A 21,245-nucleotide genomic window follows, 5' to 3' on the forward strand; every position below is an offset into this window, starting at 1 on the left:
AATGCACTATAAAAAAAGAAACCTTTATTTTTTCACAGGATACCAGGGGAGGGCACGTGGGAGAGGGTCCTGGGGACAGAGAAGAGGGGGAAGGCACGTGGCAGAGCATCCTGGGAATGGAGAAGAGGGGGAAGGCACGTGGGAGAGGGTCCTGGAGACGGAGAAGAGGGGGAAGGCACGTGGCAGAGCATCCTGGGTACGGAGAAGAGGGGGAGGCACGTGGGAGAGGGTCCTGGGAACAGAGAAGAGGGGGAGGGCACGTGGGTGAGGGTCCTGGGTACGGAGAAGAGGGGGAGGCACGTGGGAGAGGGTCCTGGGAACGGAGAAGAGGGGGAGGGCACGTGGGTGAGGGTCCTGGGTACGGAGAAGAGGGGGAAGGCACGTGGGAGAGGGTCCTGGGGACAAGAGGGGGAAGGAACGTGGCAGAGCATCCTGGGTACGGAGAAGAGGGGGAAGGCATGTGGGAGAGGGTCCTGGGGACGGAGAAAAGGGGGAAGGCACGTGGGAGAGAGTCCTGGGGACGGAGACAAGGGGGAAGGCATGTGGGAGAGGGTCCTGGAGACGGAGAAGAGGGGTGAAGGGCATAAGGGAGAGGGCCCTGAGTACATGAGGGGAAGGGCACAAGGGAGAGGGTCCAGAGGGCAGAGAAGAGGGTACAGAAGAAAAGGGAATATATAGGGGAGAGGATCCCAGGTGCGGTGAGAGGGGACACAGCGACAGGGGAGAGGTTCCAGGGAATAAATAAAACAATGGAAAAAGTAGCGATGGACATCGGAAGCTGATGGTTAGCAACAACCGATTTTCCCAATCCGATAGAAATACATTTTCCAATGAATTGCGAGTATTCGATGGTTACCAGCCATCGAATGCAGCTTTCCAGGGACCATCCAACGGCTGCCAGCTTCGATGCAGCTGTGGACACCCGGAAGTGGTATCTGATGTGCACATGGCAGAGCTCTGACTACTTCTGCGCACAGTATAACGCTGCAATGGCATTTTGAGTTAGCCAGTGGAAGCGCAGAACAATTCCCTAGATGAACTGTGCAGAGAGCACGGCCTGTCATTACCAAACCTTCACCCTCGTCCCTCCCCGTCTGTCCATCTGCTGTGAACTCTGCCAGTCAGGGTGGTGACAGTGGAGGGGCTGTGTGCTGCAAACACTCTGCAGGCTGGTAAGAGACCACTGGAATCACCTTTGTCTGATTATAAGAAAACGTATAAGATAAGTCCCAACTACAATAATACAACTGTAAAGATAGAAACTTAACAAAGGGCTTTATTCAGTTGAGGACCCATACATCTGCGATGGATTGCCGCGATTCTGCAACCCTGCATCGCAGGACCGCACCGATATGACAATCACGATCAAAAAATGATCGTGATTGTCAAATCGGAGCAATTTAACGTGAAATTTCAGCGATCCTGTGATGGATCGCTGAACATCGATGGTCCTCGGTCTGCATTTCCACTTCCTTCGCGACGATGTGTCGCAGATGTATGGGCATCTTTAGACAACAAAAAAACAATTTACATTTTTTTTTGTCGCCCAACTGCGTGCATAATCGCAATAGCGATCCTTACTGAATCAGGCCCTGAGTGCGCAGTCACAAAAAGATTTTGTCCAGGTCTCACACTATAAAGACCAACACACAACTGCAGTCACAGCATACATTAAGCTGCTAGTCCTGCAGCTTCAGACTTGTGTCAGTAACTATGGGAAATGTGAGTGCTGGGATATATGGGATAGTGCTGTTAGGTGGTTCCCCATTTAAATACCAGCACAGATGTTATACCTGCTGCACAGTATGCGCACTAAGCAGGTATAAATCACCCCAGGTGATAAAGTATTAATAGAGGAGTCCATGCATACATATCATACACATAGAACCCAGGTGGGGAGCAATGAACCCGGCAGTAGAGGTCTGGGTGCAGAGAAGGGGCCTCTTTTTATTCCCACTGTTAGACATGCACAATATGGAGCAATGCATCATTAACCTGCAGCCAGACTCACAACAATACCAAGCACCCAGCCATCTAGGCTACCACTACGCTTCCGGGTACGGGTAGGTCTGGTGGAACGCAGCTGGTGAGCGGAAGTGCCGTGAACCGCAGAACCCGGAAGTCTGGTGAAACGCATATTGCACAACCCGGAAGTGTTCAGCCTGTAAGGGGGACAGGGGTTTGCGTTGGGTTAGGACTAGACTATAGTGGCGGATACGTCACAGAGGTCCTTTCTCCAACTAGGAAATAGCAGCAACCGTTTGGGTTGTTTATTCTCCTCGACTGTGTTAGCAGCAGGTACGTGCTTAGTTATTCACATGAATATAACGGGAGATTTACCATGGGCCATGGTGTGTGCTTAGCTTATATCACACTTACACAGAGAGTATATATATATATATATATATATATATCTCCTATATAGGTGATCAGGTTAGTTGAGTGTCAGCTCTTGTGGTCAGAGCCCACTCCCCTGTGTTGTACAGGATGGGGAGGTAATTTGGAGTATAATAAATCATTTTATTCCCATGGTGCACACACAGGACTACAGGTAAGTGGCTGTAGCCTCTCTTTGTCATTATGTCACTTCTTCTGTTTTTCCCCTCTAAATTTATTTTATTAAGTATATAAAACCGTCTTCCTCGTCCCCCTCTCTAACTCCCAGTAACGGACGTAGGGAGAGGCCCTGGAACTTATGGGAAAATCAAGGTAGATTCCGTCGCACAACCAATGTGGGGTAATTGGTGTGCATCAGCATTAAGGATAATAACACAGGGAGAGAGGAGGGCAGTGAGTAGTGGATAAGAGGTGGACAGAAACAATTTCAGTAGATTATCCAGTGAGCGAGCTCTGTTGGGCATGCGGGAAGTGAACGTGGGGGAGTTTTGAAGTATGTGTAAAGTCTGAGTGCATGTGGGTGAGCACTTTGTGGGATCCGAGTGCATGTGGGGGGGGGGACTTTGTGGGGTCTGAGTTCATGTGAGGCTATTTTGGAGCAAGAGGGAGGTCGTTTAGGAGCTATTTTATCATTGACATGAAGGGTAATGTGCGGCCCTTTTAGAGGGTTGATGGGTCTTGAATTATATCAAGCTGCCAATCACTGATCTAGGGGCTGAACTTCTGTTGGGCACAAGTGTGACATGTCTCCTAAATCTACTGCAGCTTCTAAATCTACTTAATGCACATTCTTACACTCAGGTAATAAAGATAAGACCTGGACAGTCCAAAAGAATTGGGCTACCTGCAGTCTACTGAGAAGAGACCCATCATTATACCACACACAAGCTGCTCACCATCAGCCAGGCTTCATTGTGACTTCCTGTAATCTGAGTTTTCGGTATGTGCTTAACCATTTCAGCACCCACTTCCCCTTTGTTTGTTAACATTACAAAGAAGTCACATTTAATTCAAGAGGAACGGTCTTCAAATGTGGGTGAGTGGGCTAGCCAAGCTAGCTCAGGGTGGTGATGGAAGTACGTCACTTAACGGTCAATGCGACTCGCCCATTCCCTCTTGTCCCCTGCTGTGTGTGAGCTGTTGGCAGGGAGGAAGGGGCGCATCTGCCGGCAATTACCCAAACATACACACACTGCACATGTCAATCTCAGGAAATGCTTTTGAGAAGTATTATATAGATGGTACGTTTTCATTTTGACGCTGGAGTTGGTAAATTTCTACTTACTACAACTCCACAGCCCTGGACTTAGCGCACGGAACGTTCTTGTGTTCCCCAGCTCCTAGTACTATCAGACCTTCATTTTACAACCTCTGTGTTTGCAGAAAAGGGCCAGGGAATGGGACTGTACCGTATGTACTGAGCTCAGGGGAATGACAGGCGTTCCCCTCTCTAAGTGTATTTTGCTTAAGTGAAATAAGCTAATTCCTCTCCATGCAAGATCTGACTTCTGTGACCGAGCTAATAGTTATATCACTGATTAGGGAGGAGGCTCTTATTGGGAGTGTTCCTCCTATTTACTCTGCACCCACTCCCCCTAGCATAGTCCTTTTCTGGGTATTCCACCCACTTAGCTGCATGTGACTCTCCCTTTGCAGCAGTGGAGAGGCTACAAACTCCTGCATCTGTGGGTATGTACTCGCAGCAGCTGATTAGACAGTTGATGCAGCCAGTTCTATTAGCTGGATTCAGGGGAGAATATACAGTCAGGTTCATAAATATTGGAACATTGACAGAATTTTCATATTTTGGCCTCTATTCACCACCACAATGGCTTTGAAATGAAACAAACAAGATGTGCTTTAACTGCAGACTTTCAGATTTAATTTGAGGGTAATTACATCCAAATCAGGTGAACAGTGTAGGAATTACAACGGTTTCTATATGTGCCTCCCACTTCTTAAGGGGCCAATAGTAATGGGACTATCAACTCAAAAGCTATTTCATGGACAGGTGTGGGCTATTCCCTCATTATTTCATTATCAATTAAGCAGGTAAAAGGTCTGGAGTTGATTCTAGGTGTGACCATTTGCATTTGGAATCAGTTGCTGTCGACTCTCAATATGAGATCCAAAGAGCTGTCACTATCAGTGAAGCAAGCCATCATTAGGCTGAAAAATCAAAACAAACCCATCAGAGAGATAGCAAAAACATTAGGTGTGGCCAAATCAACTGTTTGGAACATTCTTAAAAAGAAAGACTGCATCGGAGAGCTCAGCAACACCAAAAGACCCGGAAGACCACGGAAAACAACTGTGGTGGATGACAGAAGAATTATTTCCCTGGTGAAGAAAAACCCCTTCATAACAGTTGGCCAAATCAAGAACACTCTGCAGGAGGTAGGTGTATATGTGTCAAAGTCAACAATCAAGAGAAGACTTCACAAGAGTGAATATAGAGGGTTCACCACAAGATGTAAATCATTGGTGAGCCACAAAAACAGGAAGACCAGATTAGAGTTTGCCAAACAACATCTAAAAAAGCCATAACAGTTCTGGAACAACATCCTATGAAAATGCCCCAAGAACAAGCAGGAACTGAAGACATTTGCAGTAGAGGCCTGGCAGATCATCACCAGGGATGAAACCCAGCGTCTGGTGATGTCTAAGCGTTCCAGACTTCAGGCTGTAATTGCCTGCAAAGGATTTGCAACAAAGTATTAAAAAGTGAAAGTTAGATTTAGGATTGTTTAGTTTGTCCCATTACTTTTGGCCCCTTAAAAAGTGGGAGGCACATATAGAAACCGTTGTAATTCCTACACCGTTCACCTGATTTGGATGTAATTACCCTCAAATTAAATCTGAAAGTCTGCAGTTAAAGCACATCTTGTTTGTTTCATTTCAAAGCCATTGTGGTGGTGAATAGAGGCCAAAATATGAAAATTCTGTCAATGTCCCAATATTTATGCACCTGACTGTACATGGAGAGGCTAGTTGGCTGTGATTAATAGTTTAGTTCTATTTTAATTACTGTATGTAATGTTTCAATATACTTCACAGTATTGTTATATTGTCTATGCAGGTCATCTGAGGATGGACAAGAACAGGAATGAGATGTCTGACAGGATATTAAATCTCACCCTGGAGATCATCTGCCTCCTGACTGGGGAGGTGAGGGGTTGTGAGCGTGTCACAGTGACATCACTATTATCTCTATTACTAATTAGGGACCTGACTGGAGAGGTGAGGGAGTCTGGGAGTGTCACAGTGACGTCACTATTCTATTATCTCTATTACTAACACAGGAACCTGACTGGAAAGGTGAGGGAGTCTGGGAGTGTCACATTGACATCACTCCTATCTCTATTACTAACACAGGGACCTGACTGGGGGGGTGAGGGAGTCGGGGACTGTAACAGTGACATCACTATTATCTCTATTACTAACACAGGGACCTGACTGGGGAGGCGAGGGAGTCTGGGACTGTAACAGTGACATCACTATTATATCTATTACTAACACAGGGACCTGACTGGGGAGGTGAGGGAGTCTGGGAGTGTCACAGTGACATCACTATTATCTCTATTACTAACACAGGGACCTGACTGAAAATGTGGTTACTACATAACCTTGCACTCCTAGCATGACTGACCTTTGTACTAGCAGAGCTAACTAGGCCACTGTAACTTCTACACAGCATGGAGACCCATCTAACTAGAACACTATTCTGTGTTGGTAAACATAAGACTGGTTACACCGAACATGTGGAAGGGACCCAAAAACAAAAGCACAGAGCACCATCCACTACAAAAACTATTATTTTATATATTAACAGTTTCTTATATAGCGCAGCATATTCCTTTGCGCTTTACAATTGGAAACAGTAATAGAACAAAACTGGGTAATAACAGACAGATATATAAGTAGGAAGGTCCTGCTCCCAAGCTTACAATCTATTATGCCCAGCCTTGTAAACCTGGAGTCTTTCCAAGATGCCCATTATGAGTAGGATATTGAATTGGGTGCTCAGGGTCTACTGGAATGATTTTCAGTACAGAAACTAGTAAAAGAAAACCAAACCTATTCTGCTTCACTGCTCCAAAAACAAAAACCATGATTGACAGGCATCCATTCTTTTAAATCAAATTATTACCATTAGTTTATTGTCTTTGAAACCATGCAGCCATCAGCAATGGGTTAGCCTGTGAGTCCGATGAGGACGCGGCGCGCTGCACGTGGATGGGCCGCCGCGTGTGACGTCATCAGTGCGGGCCGCAGGAGCATCCGGAGAACACGGCCGGCCACGCCTCCCTCTAAGTATATGTAGCAGCTGTGAAACACAGCAAAGCTAACCGTGTCCACAGCGTTGGTGTGGAGTCTGCATGTAGGGGGATGGCTGAGTACTAAGCAGTTCTACTAAGATTATACCTGTGTATTAATCTAGTGATTTCTGGGTATATAAGATTATTTACCTTTGGTTGTGCAAGGAGTTTTTTACTTGTTTTCTGTCAACAGGTTAATTAAGACTGTAATTAACCCCTTCTTGGTCTTTTACTATCAATCAGTGCTACACTTTTTATAGACAAGGTAGCTATCTGTATTGGTTAGTGGTCTTGTCTTTCTAAGTATGAATAAGCCAGACAAGGGGGCCAAGTAACAAGGATCAGTCACTGTTTATACTTGTATAAAATGTGATATGGACCCAGGGTCGCTCTGTGCTGGTTGTTTCACAGAATGTATTACCGGGATGTTTGGCTGAACTGTCGGCGATACCTGATTGGGCCAGGTCTATGGCTGAGGCCATAGATAAACTACGTCACTCTCAGGCAAATTATGTGATACCCTGTGCTCCTCCTTTATCTGATCAGGGAGACTTTGCATATACAGGAAACAGCTATTACAGAGACTAGTTCAGTTTCTTTCTTTAACTACAAGAAGAAACTTGTATCTGTTTTCCCAGAGTTTCACATTTTGGGGAAATATAAAAAAAAAAAAAAAAGCCTGATTTTAAATTTCATATTCCAAAATAAGTATCTTTATCCTTTTTTTGGAAGAGGTTACCAAGCTTTGGGAAATTCCTCCCACGGTGGATGCTCCTATTGCTAGGTTGGTCAGGAATACTGTTATTCCCATAACACAGTCCGTAACACCTAAAGATCCTATGGATAGAAAGAATGAGGCTGTACTAAAATCTTTATTTACTTTGTCAGGAGTATCGCTGCGTCCAGCTTTGGCCAGCGCCTGTGTGATAAAGGCCATCGGTCCCTGGATGAATCAGATGGTTACTTGTTTTCAATCAGGGGAGTTCTCTGTGGTTTAAATCATGGAAGACAGATGTAGAATACAAGCATGTTTTGTTTGGTCAAGAATTAACCAAAATTATTTCTCGGGTCACAAGAGGAAAGAGTCCGTATCTTCCTGTAACTACTCCAAAAGTAAAAACTCCTAACTTTCTTCCCATTCGGACTCAAGGCCGATTAAACTTTAAGGCTTTCTGGGGTGCACCTAGGGGTTCCCGAAGAGGAACCTTTAGGGGACATAAAGTCACTGGCACCAGTCAACCTGCTGCTAAGACAGCAGGTCAATCCACATGACTGTCACGGGTCTGGGACCCATCCTTTGGTGGGAAGTCGCTTACTCAGATTCCGGGAAAATTGGATTCTTTCCATTCCGTATTACTGGGTAAGTCGAATAGTCACCAGGGGTTATATGCTGGATTTGGAGGGTACTGTTCCAAGAAGATTCTTTTCCACCCCTCTCCCTGTGGATGGTTGCAGAAAGGCGGCTATTATGCATTCTAGATACCTAGAATCTCACTGAATTCGTCTGGGGGTCGAGCTTTCAGTTTTGTGGCTCCATCTGTTTGGAACTCAATTCCCCCGCACAGTTCGAGAGGCCTCCACTCTAGAATCCTTCAAAAATAGACTCAAGACTCACCTATTCACCCAAGCATTTCACTAATGTCCCTTGTTTAAGCTTATTTTGCATTTGTACTGTAAATGTAAAGCACTTTGAGTCCTTTAGGAGAAAAGCGCTATATAAATAAAATTATTATTATTATCTATATTCCTATATGGAGGGGTCATCAGCATCTTGTGCGGTTTGCAGTAGGCATTTTCAGTTCAGGCCCTACCTTTCGGTTTGGCCACCACTCCCAGAGTTTTTACAAAGGTTATGGCACACATAATTTCCCTACTTAGGAGTGGGGGGGATAAATGTGTTGGCCTATCTGGACGATTTGTTGCTAAAGGCACCTTCAAAGGTCCTATTGCAACAACATCTTCAGATCACCTTAGACATGCTCCAGAGATTCGGCTGGATCATCAATTTCCACAAGTCAAATTTAATTCCATCTCAGAGGGCAGTATTTGGGCCTTCTCTTCGATACTGTGTGTCACAGAGGGTTTATTCTGCAATCTAGAATTAGGACCATTTTACAGATATCTCATATTTCTCTTCTCAGGGCTATACAGATATTGGGGAAAATGGTGGCTGCATTCGAAGCTGTTTCTTTTGCCAAATTTCACGCCTGACCACTACAAAACCAAGTGCTTAGTGGATGGGTAAAACCAGACCCTCGATTAAACAGGCAGATGTTCAGATTAAAGAAATAAAGCAGCTGACACGTGAGGGATTCTGTCTAAACCCTCATTAGCAGAAATCTAGAAAAAAATCCCAACAGTCCACTGTGTGGGATATACAGCCTATAGCGTTTGTTACCATATATTAACGTGCTGCTCGTTTGTATAACACAGTTCCTCTCCAGTGGCTGCCGGCCAGGTCTCACTCCAAATACACCCTCCGATCAGCCACACCAGACCGTGCCTTTGAGGGGTAGTGTTCGTTATTACCTGCCCGCATTCAGCTCCGTCTCCTGGGTAAGGGAAATCTGTGTTTGTTGATGACAGGTCCGCTAGATGATCCAACCGCTAGGTCCCACTCTGCTTATTTCTCCCACAGTTCAAACATAGGTCTCACATCTCTCCATATTATGCCGGTTATTTCCTTTTAAATGGAGGTAGTTACCACTCTGAGTCCACAGCCGGATAAAGTGCAGAATAAAGTATTTAAAATTTGAGGCTGCAATAATCAGTTTATATTAGACTCCCTTAACATGTTTCTCCCCTCTCACAGGGGTTTTATCAAAAGGCAGTAGTAGGATAGGGTAGTGTTACGCACTAAACCCTCCTTTCTGCCACAGGTATCAGCTTTCCACATTAACCAGGATATTTTCCTTCCGGATTTTCGGCCAGAATTCAGTGACTAGTGAAGGTTCTTCCTTAGCGTTTTGGATGTGGTACTTGCGTTACGCATTTACTTGGACCGTACTGCGTATTTTGAGGCATACGGATTCCCTGTTGGTGTTGATCGATGCACCAAAAAGAAGCTGGCCTGCCTCAAAAGGGTTCATCGCTAGATGGGTCACTTCTGCCATTCAGCAGGCATATTTGTCCTCGAATGTGAAAGTTCCGGCCTCAATTCGGGCTCATTCGATTTGTGCTGTCGGCATTGACATAACTTCTTGGAGGTCAACACAGAGACACAGTTTGGTGCAATTACACTCAACGCATAATTTTTTAATACATGCTGACTAAGTTGTATATTTTTAGGTTAGTTAGAAGTCACTACTGCATATTAAGGATATTTCTTTATTTGCACAGCGGCATTCATCAGTGTTTGCCTCAATCCTTAGGAATGTAGAGTTGTGAAGAAGTCGGGTGAGCTAATCGCACGCATCGGCAACACACACTCGGCGGGGAGGCCTACACAAGACCAAAACCACATCATGGAAAGAGACGGTAACCAGACGATGGTAGAACTCGCCAAGATCGTCCACCCATTGAATGGAGGGGTGAGGACTGCTGGGAATATGGGACATTACATCATTACATGTTCTGATTAAGCTAAGCATTGGGGGGCGATTCAATTCAGCATGATGCTGAATAGCCCCAGGAAGGAGTTCCTGGAGCTATTCAATTGACTGTGCTGTTAAGTCCAAATGGAAACACTTACTTCAGAGAATGCTGTGTTTGGTCGCGGTAACCAGCATTCTTCCGCGCTAAGCAGGAAAACCGCATCGCGGCCAGCACTTAAGTCGGATTTCTGCTCTCAGGAGGGTGCGGGCATAAATCCTGAAGTCGGACTTAACAGTGCGGTCATTTGAATAGTTACGGGAGCTCCTTCTTAGGGATTTTCAACATCGCGCTGAACTGAATCACCCCCTTTGTGTCCGGATAATAATTGTGTTTGTGTTGTTTGCCAGGTTTCTACAGCGCATGATGATATTGTTGTTTCATTATCTGTGGAAAAACTAAATTGTGTGAAACCACCCAAGGATCCTCAGAAGAACAAGATGGTAGAGAATTGCCAGCCTTCTAGTTTGCTGGGTAAGATGTCTAAAAAGTAGAACTTTTAAGTAACACTTTCTATATTGATATTGTTGTTTTGCACACTCAACTTTCCACATTAACTCCTAGCATCAAACTAGAGAGGTCTTCAGCTATAGCAACCGCCTTTCCCTTACAGATTTATGTTCTCACAGATACTCAGATGTCTCCAGGTCTTAAGGTGCCCATACACGGTGCAATAGCAGCCGATCCGTCGGATTTGTATGATATCGCTGTTATATCGTACCGTGTATGGGCATGATATCGGACAGAGCGTGCTCCCGTGGGGTCGTACACCGCACCTCCAGATCTTACTGCAGGCTCATTTGATCTGGGGATGCGATGTATGATCCCATGCAGTGCTATGCGGGTGGGGGAGGGGGGTGCTGGCACATCGGGCGGTTGTCCACCAGATCGCACCGTGTGTGGGGACCGCACGATATGTCGGCTGTCGGATCCCCCGTCGCAAGGTGCATATCGCACCGTGTATGGGCGGCTTTATATTCAGGATAGTAGGAGCTTATATATAGACAGCAGATGGCAGCATGGAGAAAGCTGGAGTGCAAATCTGGCTGTATAAACCAGAGTCAGGTGAAATATGCAACACTCAACAAGTGCTGAGATCAGGTACAGGCAGGGAACCAGATGTAATTAAATGCTGGAAGTTTAGCAAACTGACAATGGGCTGGACTGGAGCCTAGGCTAGATGCAGGATGATCCACAGGCAGGAATATTGGAGGTAACTTGCAGCAGGACTGTAGCAAGTGTGCCAGGATCCAGACAAGCAAGCAGGAAGGTGCAGGGAGCTGGTCACATCATGTCTGGCATGGACGCTGTAACCGGCAGGGAGGCTAAGCCCTCCCTACTAATTACTATCAACAGGGGCTAATCAGATCGTCTCATCAGAGACAAGCCCCTAATATAAAACCATCTGTAGCTGTGCGGCGGCACATACTATAGCAACCAGGGAGTTGTCCAGGCTGCTTAGTAACAGCGGAGATGATAAACCAGTGCGGCCGCTCTGGACCCGGCTGCGATGGTATCCGCCGGAACCAGATTCCCCAGCGGCTAATGTGATGCAGCATCCCAGTCGCCTAGCAATAACCAGGACCAGCCGAAGAATGTAATCCACTGTGGCTAGCGCAGTGGCTTATGACAATACCCCTCCCCGCCTTGAGTGGTTAAGCAACCTACTAGGTCCAGGTTTACCTGGAAATGCTTTAAAGAACGCCTTTTTGAGGTTGTCCGCACATTCCGGGAACCCACAACCTCTCTTCAGGCCCATAGTCCTTTCAGTGGACTAAGAAATGGACTTAACCTTGTTACTACTTGGAATCCAAGATTTTCTCAACAACATTCTCTTGACCTCGTGACCATCAAACATAACTGGAGGCGGCTTCTTAGGATGAAGGAACTTGAATTTCTTGGAAATGATAACTGGTTTGAAGAGTGAGCAATGAAAAGTGTTGGGAATTCTCAAAGACCTAGGGAGTCTCAAACGGGAGGCAAGCAATTAAACTTGTTTAATTATCAGGATGGACCAATTTTTTTGAGGGCTGATAAAGTCTTAAGTTCCGGGTGGACAGCCACACTTCATCTCCCATCTTGACAGTACAAGTCTTTTGATGACAATCCACAAAATATTTGGAATGAAAAAGAGGCCTTTTTGAGGGCAAAATGGACCTTCCTCCAAACCTTCTTGAGACTAGAAGCACTGCTGCGAACGTCAGGCAGATTACTGGATTCAGGAGAGGAAAACAAATTTGCTCTTGGGGGATGCCCATAAGTACAAAGAAAAGGAGATACATTGGTGGAGGAATGACCGGCATTGTTGTAAGCAAATTCGGTCAAGGGTAGATATTCCTTCTAACTATTATGATATTTGGAGATGTAACAACGGAGATATAGCTCCAGGGATTGATTTGCCCTTTCCGTCTGCCCATTAAACTGGGGTGGTATGTGGACTATAAGCTGAGGCTGAACCCATTAGTGCACAAAAGGACTTCCAGAATTGTGCAACAAACTGGGATCCTCTATCGGAGACAATGTCAAGAGGCAATCCATTTAATCTGAAGATATGTTGGATGAATAATGAGGCCAAGGTCTTTGCACTGGGTAATTCTTTATTCTTTGAGCCAGGTCTGTAAATGATGATGAAATTAAACCTAGTAAACAATAATGCCCAACGTGCCTGTCGGGAATTAAGCCTTTTGGCCAACTTGATGTGGAGTAGGTTCTTGTGATTTGGTTAGGGCTTTGATAACATGCCTGCTCCTTCCAACCAATGTTTCCAGTCCTCAAAGGCCAATTTTATTGCAAGGAGTTCCTGGTTTCCGATACCATCAGTGGACTCGGCAGAAAAGAACTTTCTAGAAAGGAAAGCAGAAGGGTGCAGCTTATTATCTACAGGATCACACTGGGAAAGGACTGCTCAAACTCCACTTTAGATAAGTCTACTTCCACAACAAAAGGTAACTCCGCGTTTGGATGATGAAATACTGGGCAGAGATTAATGCTTGTTTCAGCGCATTCGAGGCTTCCAAGGTTTGAGGAGTCCAGTTTGTGGTATCGGCTCCCTTTTTGGTTAAGCCGGTAATAGGAGCTGCCAAGACTGAAAGAACTAATAAAACGCCTATAATAATTTTCATACCCAAAGAACCTTTGGATGGCCTTTAAATTGGTGTGTAAAACCCAATTGAGGATGGCTTGGAATTTACCAGGATCCATGGAAAAGCAACTTCCTTGACTTCAAACCTGCATTTTTCCAACTTGGCGAATAAGTGAATTTTACAAAGTTTCTGAAGGGTTTGCTTGACATCACAGCGTTGAAGATCTGTAGATTGAGAGTAAATCAAGATTTACGATGACGAATACCCCCACGAATTCATGGAGTACGTCATTAATTGGATCTTGAAAAATTTGCCGGAGCATTTGAAAGACCAAACTACATGATGAGATATTCATAATGCCCTGATTGGGTGTAGAAGGCCGTCTTCCATTCGCCCCCTCCCTATTGCGTATAAGATTGTAAGCACCGCATAAATCTATCTTGAAGAAAAAATGGTGGCATCTTTTCATTGATCACACAGACCAGATATGAGGGAAAGAGGGTAGGGTCTCCCGTCTTTCTTGGACACACAGAATATTCCCGTTCCAGCAAGTGACTTGGAAGGTCTAATGAAGCCGTTGCTGAGAATTTCTTTAATGTACTCTTCCATGGCTTTAGTCTCCGGTACTGACAAAGCATATTATCTACCTTTAGGCTGTCTGGCTCTGGGAATCAAATCAATGGCACAATCGTAAGCCTGAGGTGTAGGCAGCGTATGTGCATTACTCTTGGAGAAGACACCAGGTAATCATGATAGTGATGATGTAGACCTTCAGGAACCTGTTGCAGAGTGTGGAGTAGCCACAAGTAAAAGATTGGATGTTGTTTGATACCTGACTTTACCATTGTGTAATGGATTACCTTCTAGGCCACATACCAAGACTGCAGGATTTATTGAAAAAAAAAAAGATATATTCAGAGTTTCAGAAAAAACGATGTCTAGGAAGTTCCCTGCTGTGCCACTATCCAGAAAGGCCGTACTATTGGTAACCCGGTTATCAGAGTGATACTGGGTGGGGATTAGAAGAGAATTTTTGAAAGAGAGTGACTGTAGGCCCGAATGGATTTCTTCCTCATCCATTAGGCTTGGCCTTTTCTTGACTACTTTGGGCAGGAACGAGCTAGATGTACCCTAGTTACTGCAGTAAAGGAAGAGTCCTAGGGAGCATCTCTTAGATTTTTCTTCTTAGTACAATCTGTAAGCCCCAAGTTGCATTGACTCAGAAGGGTCTTTAGTGGAAGTAGAGGGAATGGGAGAAGAGACAGTGAATGGTAACTCCTTCTCCATCTTCCTTTCTTTGAGACACCTGTCAATCTTAATAGAGATTGAGTTCCATGAGTCTTCCCAAAGTATCATGAACAGGATCCCGGATTAGAGAATCCTTAACTTATTCAAATAGGCCAAGGTGGACTTGACTGCGTAGAGTTGGATCATTCCACTTACTGTCGATGGACTAGCATCTGAACTCTGAGCAATATGCCTCCGCAACTCTGCACCCTTCTTTCAAAGCACGTAGGTGACACTTTGTGGAGGCCACTCGATCAGGGTCATCATATCGTAACCCTAGCTCCTCAAAGAATGCATCCACTGTCTGTAAGGCCGGTTGCCCAGAACTTAGGGCCTCATTTAGCTTGGATCGCACGCACCCAGTCGATGTTTGCGTTCTGAGTATGCACCGCAACACGCGTGCAAGAAACCAGCCGCTGTGATTGTGAAAGCGAACGCAGCAGATTCACAAAGCCATGGCAGAGTGATTGGCCGTTTGGGGGTAGAAAGGGGGGATGGTTGAAGGAATGCAGACGTGCCTGTGTGTGTGTTCGCCCTTACAGCGGCGTGCATAATTGAGCCCCTGCAACGGCATACGCAACTAGAGGTCCACATGGCAACAGGAAGTTTTGCAGTTTGTGAATTAGGGTCAGCTCGACCACAACTGTGCGTATGGGTCCGATGTTACCGATGTTTTAGCTAACTTGCGGATAGTATTTAATGGGAAGTGGGCGGCATTATATAGTGGTGGGCATCTTGGTATAGTGCTGAATGAGGCCCTTAATCCTAAGGCCCACTCTGAGGGTCCCCTTGTAACAAGGAAATGATTATTCCTATACTCTGTTGCTCAGAACCAGCGTATAGAGGCGAATCCTTAAATATAATTTATAAGTTTCCCTGAAATTCTGAAATAACTTCCTATCCACGAGAAACAGTCCGGAAGATGTAGTTAGGCTCTTTAATAGAGGCCAAGGCAGCTAGAATCGATCTAGAAATCTCCTCTTGAGTAGCTAAATAGTGGCAACGGCCGGGACCTGCCGAAGAACGTAAGCCGCTATTATAAACGCAGCGTCCCATGACAGTTGTTAATTGAATTAAACATGGGAGCACTTTGAGGGCCTGGTTCTGAGGTAAACACAGTGGGGCTGTCACAAGCAATCAGATGATGTGTCAAGTCTGCGTGTGCACCCCAGTCACACCGCGCAGAGAGACGCAGCCTAGAAACAGATGTACGGTCGGAGGGTTTTATTGGGCGATCCTAGGAGGCAAGGGGTGTCACTGAAAGTGCAAGGGGATGCGTCTACCACAGAATCTGCCCATGAGTGTGTTTAAATTAAATATGATGCGTCTTAAGTAATGTCAAAAAGTGCAAGTTAAGTTCAAAGTACAATGTGTAATGCAAAGGACAGACATATAACATACAAAAGTAAATGTCAATAGTTCCTTTGTTGAAAAAATTGGCGTTACAAACAGAGCAATAGTAAGGTCTTAATAACAGGGATACGGATGTCTTACCCTAGGCTGTCCCCGTAGTTCTCCCATGTCACTGGTGCTCAGTGCTTGGTTATCCCGTCCCTTCCGCACGATCACACGTCTCTGTGTGAGGACAGGCATTGCATGTTTGCTGGAGGTGAACGTCCTGCACCTCGGGTGTAGTAGTGGTGTACTGCCGGAGTTTAAGATAACTTCAACGCGTTTCGTTCCACATTTTCACAGAAAAGATCCAATATGATGAAACGCGTTGCAGATACTTCCTGATACCACAGAGCCCTCGTTCTCTCTGAAGGCATGTGATGTCCGTCCTCAGACTTAACCACGCTTCATAAACACAGCATGTGTTTGTTTCATTAGATTTGCAGTCACATGAAAACACAAATCTGGAGTTTCCTACTTATTGTCGATTAAGTCAAATTAGACTGCTTTGTAAGGTCATTGACTACTTTAAGTCAGTTACAATAATGGTGATTGAAATTGAATCCTAACTTTCTATCCAATAGATATATTGGAGGCCAGAAGCACCGATGGAGGGTTTCAAACCCCTGTGTCATCGCAAGATGGTGTAACTAAAGAAGAAAATGGCATTTATCACAATACAGAATCTGTATTTTCAACACCATACAGCATTGAGACAACCAATCGTGTAAAACGTGCTACAATAGACTCAATATCTTGTTATGAAGGAAAGGCGCATTATATATCTACTCCAATTAAAGAAGAGTCCGTCTCATGCGATGGAGGACGGCTCAATAACGATATTTATACGCCCACAGATCATACACAATATACCTCTGCTCACATTAAGGAGGAACCAGTCTTATGTGATCGGGGAGACCTCACACACACTGATAATTATACACCCACGTATCATACACAGTATACAGCTACTGATATTAAGGAGGAATCAGTCTCATGTGATGGAGGAGACCTCACGCACACTGACATGTATATACCCACAGATCATACACAGGATAGAACTGTTTATAGGAAAGCTGAATCAGAAGAGCATAATGTAATTGATCGATCAATTTATAAATCTCCAAGTCCTATAGAGGCAGAGTATACATCTTCCCAAATTATGGAGAAATCGGGCTTGTGCAAAGAAATGTACATGGACCCTAACTTTTATACACCAACCGACCATACACAACATTCGATTAGTCCAATAAAAAATCAATCCGTCTTCTGTAAAGAGGGAAACCTGTATTCACACACACAACAGGCACAGACGCACATTATAGGTCCTGCTAATACATTGGTGACAAACATAAGCTCATACTTAAAATCCACTGACTATGCAAATAATCTGAATAACGTATCGGACTCAACTGATCATCAAACACATCTCATGAATCTTAATATGCAGCATAAAGTTCACAAAGGAAAGAAGGCAACCTGTTTGGATTGTGGAAAATGTTTTAAGTGGAACGCACAGCTCAGAGTACACCAGAGAACTCACACAGGAGAGAAGCCGTATTCCTGCGCCGAGTGCGGGAAGTGTTTTTCTCGGAGAGCGCAACTGGTCATACATCAAAAAATTCACAGGGGAGAGAAGCCGTTTGCATGTTCCGAATGCGACAAATTCTTTACCAGCAAATCCAGTCTCGTTATACATCTGCGAGCGCACACAGGAGAGAAACCTTATTCCTGCGCCTATTGCGGGAAAGGTTTTACCCGGAAATCGCAACTCAATATTCACCAGCGCATTCACACGGGTGAGAAACCCTATTCCTGCTTGGAATGCAAAAAATGTTTCACCCAGTACGCCCAGATGGTAACCCACCAAACGATCCACACCGGAGAAAAATTATTCCCATGTTCCCAGTGCGGCAAACGTTTCACCACGAATTCAAAACGTGCTCGGCATCAGCAGACCCACGCACGAGAAAAGAGGTTTTCTTGTTCGGAATGTGGAAAGTGCTTCAAAGAAAAAGACAGTCTGGATAACCATTTGAGACTTCACATCATGGGGAAAAACAACAGCGTTTTATTAGCGTAACAAATAAAAAAAGTTCTCTCCTTCAAGCTTGCTGTCCTGTTATTGCCAGAGCTCTGCAGAAGATCAGGTGCTCAGAAAGTGACCTTTACAGGAGTTGTTACTATGATTTCAATGTTCTAAAAGATCATGGTAGCAGCAGGAATGGGTTGACTTTGTCACTCGTCATGGATACAGCTCATTCAAGCTACATGATCCAACCCCATTGGGAATGTCTAAGTTGTAGGTCCGATATTCAAAAAAAGGAAAAGATGGCTAGTGCTACTGATAAAGAGTGGTATGTTACCATAGACAGGCAGAATTTGCAGTAATTGGGCAGAGGACCACACTGTCCAGCACATATCTGTTCTAGTTGACAACTGTGAATTTTATTTAAGATTTGGGCTGGAATCAAACTCTTGGCATAACAGAGAAATAGTTGTAGCTGGCATCGCGTATGATCACTTTTTACGGCAGCTCCTCCATACCATCTTTTAACCTCTCCTATCCACCTTTAATTTTTAGGAGACTTACTTTTCTTGCCTGGATTCCAGCCTTCCTTTTCCGAGGCAGTTATGACCACCAGAGTTTGTTGTGAAACTGGGACCTGCACTCTGTGCTTCTATATCTTTCTCAGCAACTGCCCAGTGCTCTTACCTATCTGGCCGCTTCCCAGTCATCTGGTAGTTGTGCAGTGTTGGGCTGAGAGGTTTCTGCTCATAGGTGGGAGATGGTGTCCTTGGAGTTCTCTGGATCCTGCTGCTCTTTCTGCAGACCTGCTGGGCTGACCTCCTGGTGGCTTGTGGTGGTAGTGTACCATGTGCTGCATCCCTTGTGTCTGCAGCTCCGTAGTTGCTGAGGGGCTGCTGGGATAATACGTCCTTATTTCATCTGCAGCTCTTCCTAATCTGTGGTTCCACAGTGACTCCCTGGATGGTAGCAGTGTGGGCCCCACTGACGACACTGTCTCATGGAATTTGGGCGTCATGTACGTTTGGCATCATCTTGCCCCCGATGTCCAGCTGAATGCTCCACTCCTCTGATTGTGCCTGTGACCTGACCTGCTTTGGAAAGGTTTATAACGTTGACCTGCTCCATTCCTGTGCTTTTCCTCTGCTCCATTCTTGTGGTGCCTGTGACCTGCCAAGATTGATCCAGCTCACCCCCCTCTTACCTGGTGCCCTTCAGTACACCAGTCTACTGAACTACTCATCTTGAATTGTATTAAACAACTCCACTCTCTCTCCCTTCCATCAAAACAGTGTATCCAAAGTGCCTACATTTAATATCTGCTCCCTATTCTATTATTTGTGTACTGCAACTGGTCGTAGGGATACCTTTATTTATTGGTTGGATATTACTGCTCACTGTTTCTTGATATATTTTGCTGTTTGTGATACGCTCCGTTCCCAGATCCTTCATCTAATGGCCAGACTTCTATGCCAGGAACTAATTGCTTTCCTAACTTTTTATTATTATTTTTCTGACTGTTTGATTATACCGTTCACCACTTATTGGTGCTTAGCAATAATAAAAGATGACCAGGTTTACTTAAGTGTTTTATCTGGCCATGAGTGTTTCTACTTGAAGAGAGAGAGAGAAAATCGGTTTGCAGGTGTGTGTGTGTTGGAATATTGTGTGTGGCTGTTGCCAGCATAGGAAGTGGGCAAAACTTATTGTCTAATGCCCAGGCAAGGCACTGTGGGGGTCATTCAGACCCGGTCGTAAGCGCTGAGTGCTCACAACCGGGTCGATGTTTCCCCACTGGGCATGCGCACGTCGGAGCCGGCTCCGACGTGCGCATGCGTGAGACCCGGCTAGTGACAGGCGCTCCATTGCTAGAAGTCTCGCACCAAATGGGGCGAGCTGTCGGTGGTGAGTGACAGCTCACACCGTTTGGGAGGCGGGCAGGCGGTGTGGCCGGCCAAACGGAGGCATTCCCGAAGGAACGCTTGCCGTTTGGGGGTGGCCCCACTGACATCAGCAATGATGTCAGTGGGGAGCTTCCTGCTCGATCAGAGCAGGAAGCTCCCTGGGGCTTGCGAGTGCCGAGACCCAACCTTAGGGTCTCGTCGCAAGCCCCGATGGTTGCGATGGTCTTGACCATCGCGACCATCACCCTGGTCGGTCACTAGAGCTGACTGCTACCCTGAGCCTAAAGGGCTATCACGGCATTTTGCAGAACCACGCAGTACTCTCTGGTCTTCACCTAGTTGGTCAAGGGCTCATCCTACAGCAAGATAATGACCTAAAACAGACCTCCGGCTATGTCAGGACTATTTTTGGGATAAACAACAAGACGGTAGGCTTCAAATCATGGAATGTCCATCACAGTCTGCAGACATAAATCCCATCAAGCTGGTTTAGGATGAACTGGGCAGAAGGGTGAAAGTAAAGCAAGTGTAACACATTTGTGGGAACCTCTGCAGCAGTGTTGGGAAGAACTTCCCGAGCAATATATGATTTATATCGTAGAAAGATGTCACAAGTGTGTTCCCTGGTTATATATGCAAAAGGTGACTACTTTGATGAATAAATATTTTAATTACATTTTGTTAAACAAAATGACTCTGATTGCTTTTGCTTTTTTTTTAATCTCCAGTTGTCTATTTGTTCTGTGGTTTAATGTCAGAGTACATTGAGACAATAAACTGTGTAAATGACAATAAATATGGAAAAACTTTTGACTGGTGGTGTAAGTGAGCCTGTAACTATAAGTAATGCATTAAGAGCCTTCTTAATACAGAGAATACTGTATTCCCATAACCAGTTGATAAGAATCAGCATTGTTCTACAGAACCAAATTGAAAAGGATTAAGCTGTATCCTCAGAATTCTGGGTATAGATGTGCATCAAGAACGGCTGGATTTCCAGCCAGACACAGAGCGGTATCACTCCAATTTTACGATGCTTATTAAGTTTTATCAGTATATAAGGTAGAGAGTAATGCTGGACACTGGATGGATCGGGCCAACATATTGTCCACATTGGCCAGTGTGTACCCGCTATGTGCGTTCCCGCGTGTCGTCAGCGACATCCTCAATATCACTAGTGAAGGCCATGCTGCCGAATACAGCATGTCCCCCGCCATCGCTGCCAGCATCGGCAAGTGTGTAT

The 21,245-nt window shown here is 45.2% G+C and overlaps 1 protein-coding gene across 2 annotated transcripts; it reads left to right on the forward strand.

Annotated features, from left to right (window-relative positions):
* Positions 1-2,161: 2,161 nt before the first annotated feature.
* LOC148507990 (uncharacterized) lies at positions 2,162-20,813 on the forward strand. Of its 2 annotated transcripts, XM_088445099.1 has the most exons (6): positions 2,162-2,298; positions 3,199-3,337; positions 5,477-5,565; positions 10,088-10,246; positions 10,658-10,781; positions 16,654-20,813. In XM_088445099.1, exons 3-6 carry the CDS (start codon positions 5,488-5,490, stop codon positions 18,150-18,152), a joined length of 1,860 nt encoding a protein of 619 aa, XP_088301225.1. In that variant the 5' UTR covers positions 2,162-2,298; positions 3,199-3,337; positions 5,477-5,487; the 3' UTR covers positions 18,153-20,813. The 2 variants fall into 2 exon arrangements, with proteins under 2 accessions (XP_088301225.1, XP_088301227.1); XM_088445101.1 differs by lacking the exon at positions 3,199-3,337.
* Positions 20,814-21,245: the final 432 nt, after the last annotated feature.

The sequence above is a fragment of the Taudactylus pleione genome, unplaced genomic scaffold, assembly GCF_031769625.1.
Source record: "Taudactylus pleione unplaced genomic scaffold, aTauple2 ptg000377l, whole genome shotgun sequence".
NCBI classification, from domain to species: domain Eukaryota; kingdom Metazoa; phylum Chordata; class Amphibia; order Anura; family Myobatrachidae; genus Taudactylus; species Taudactylus pleione.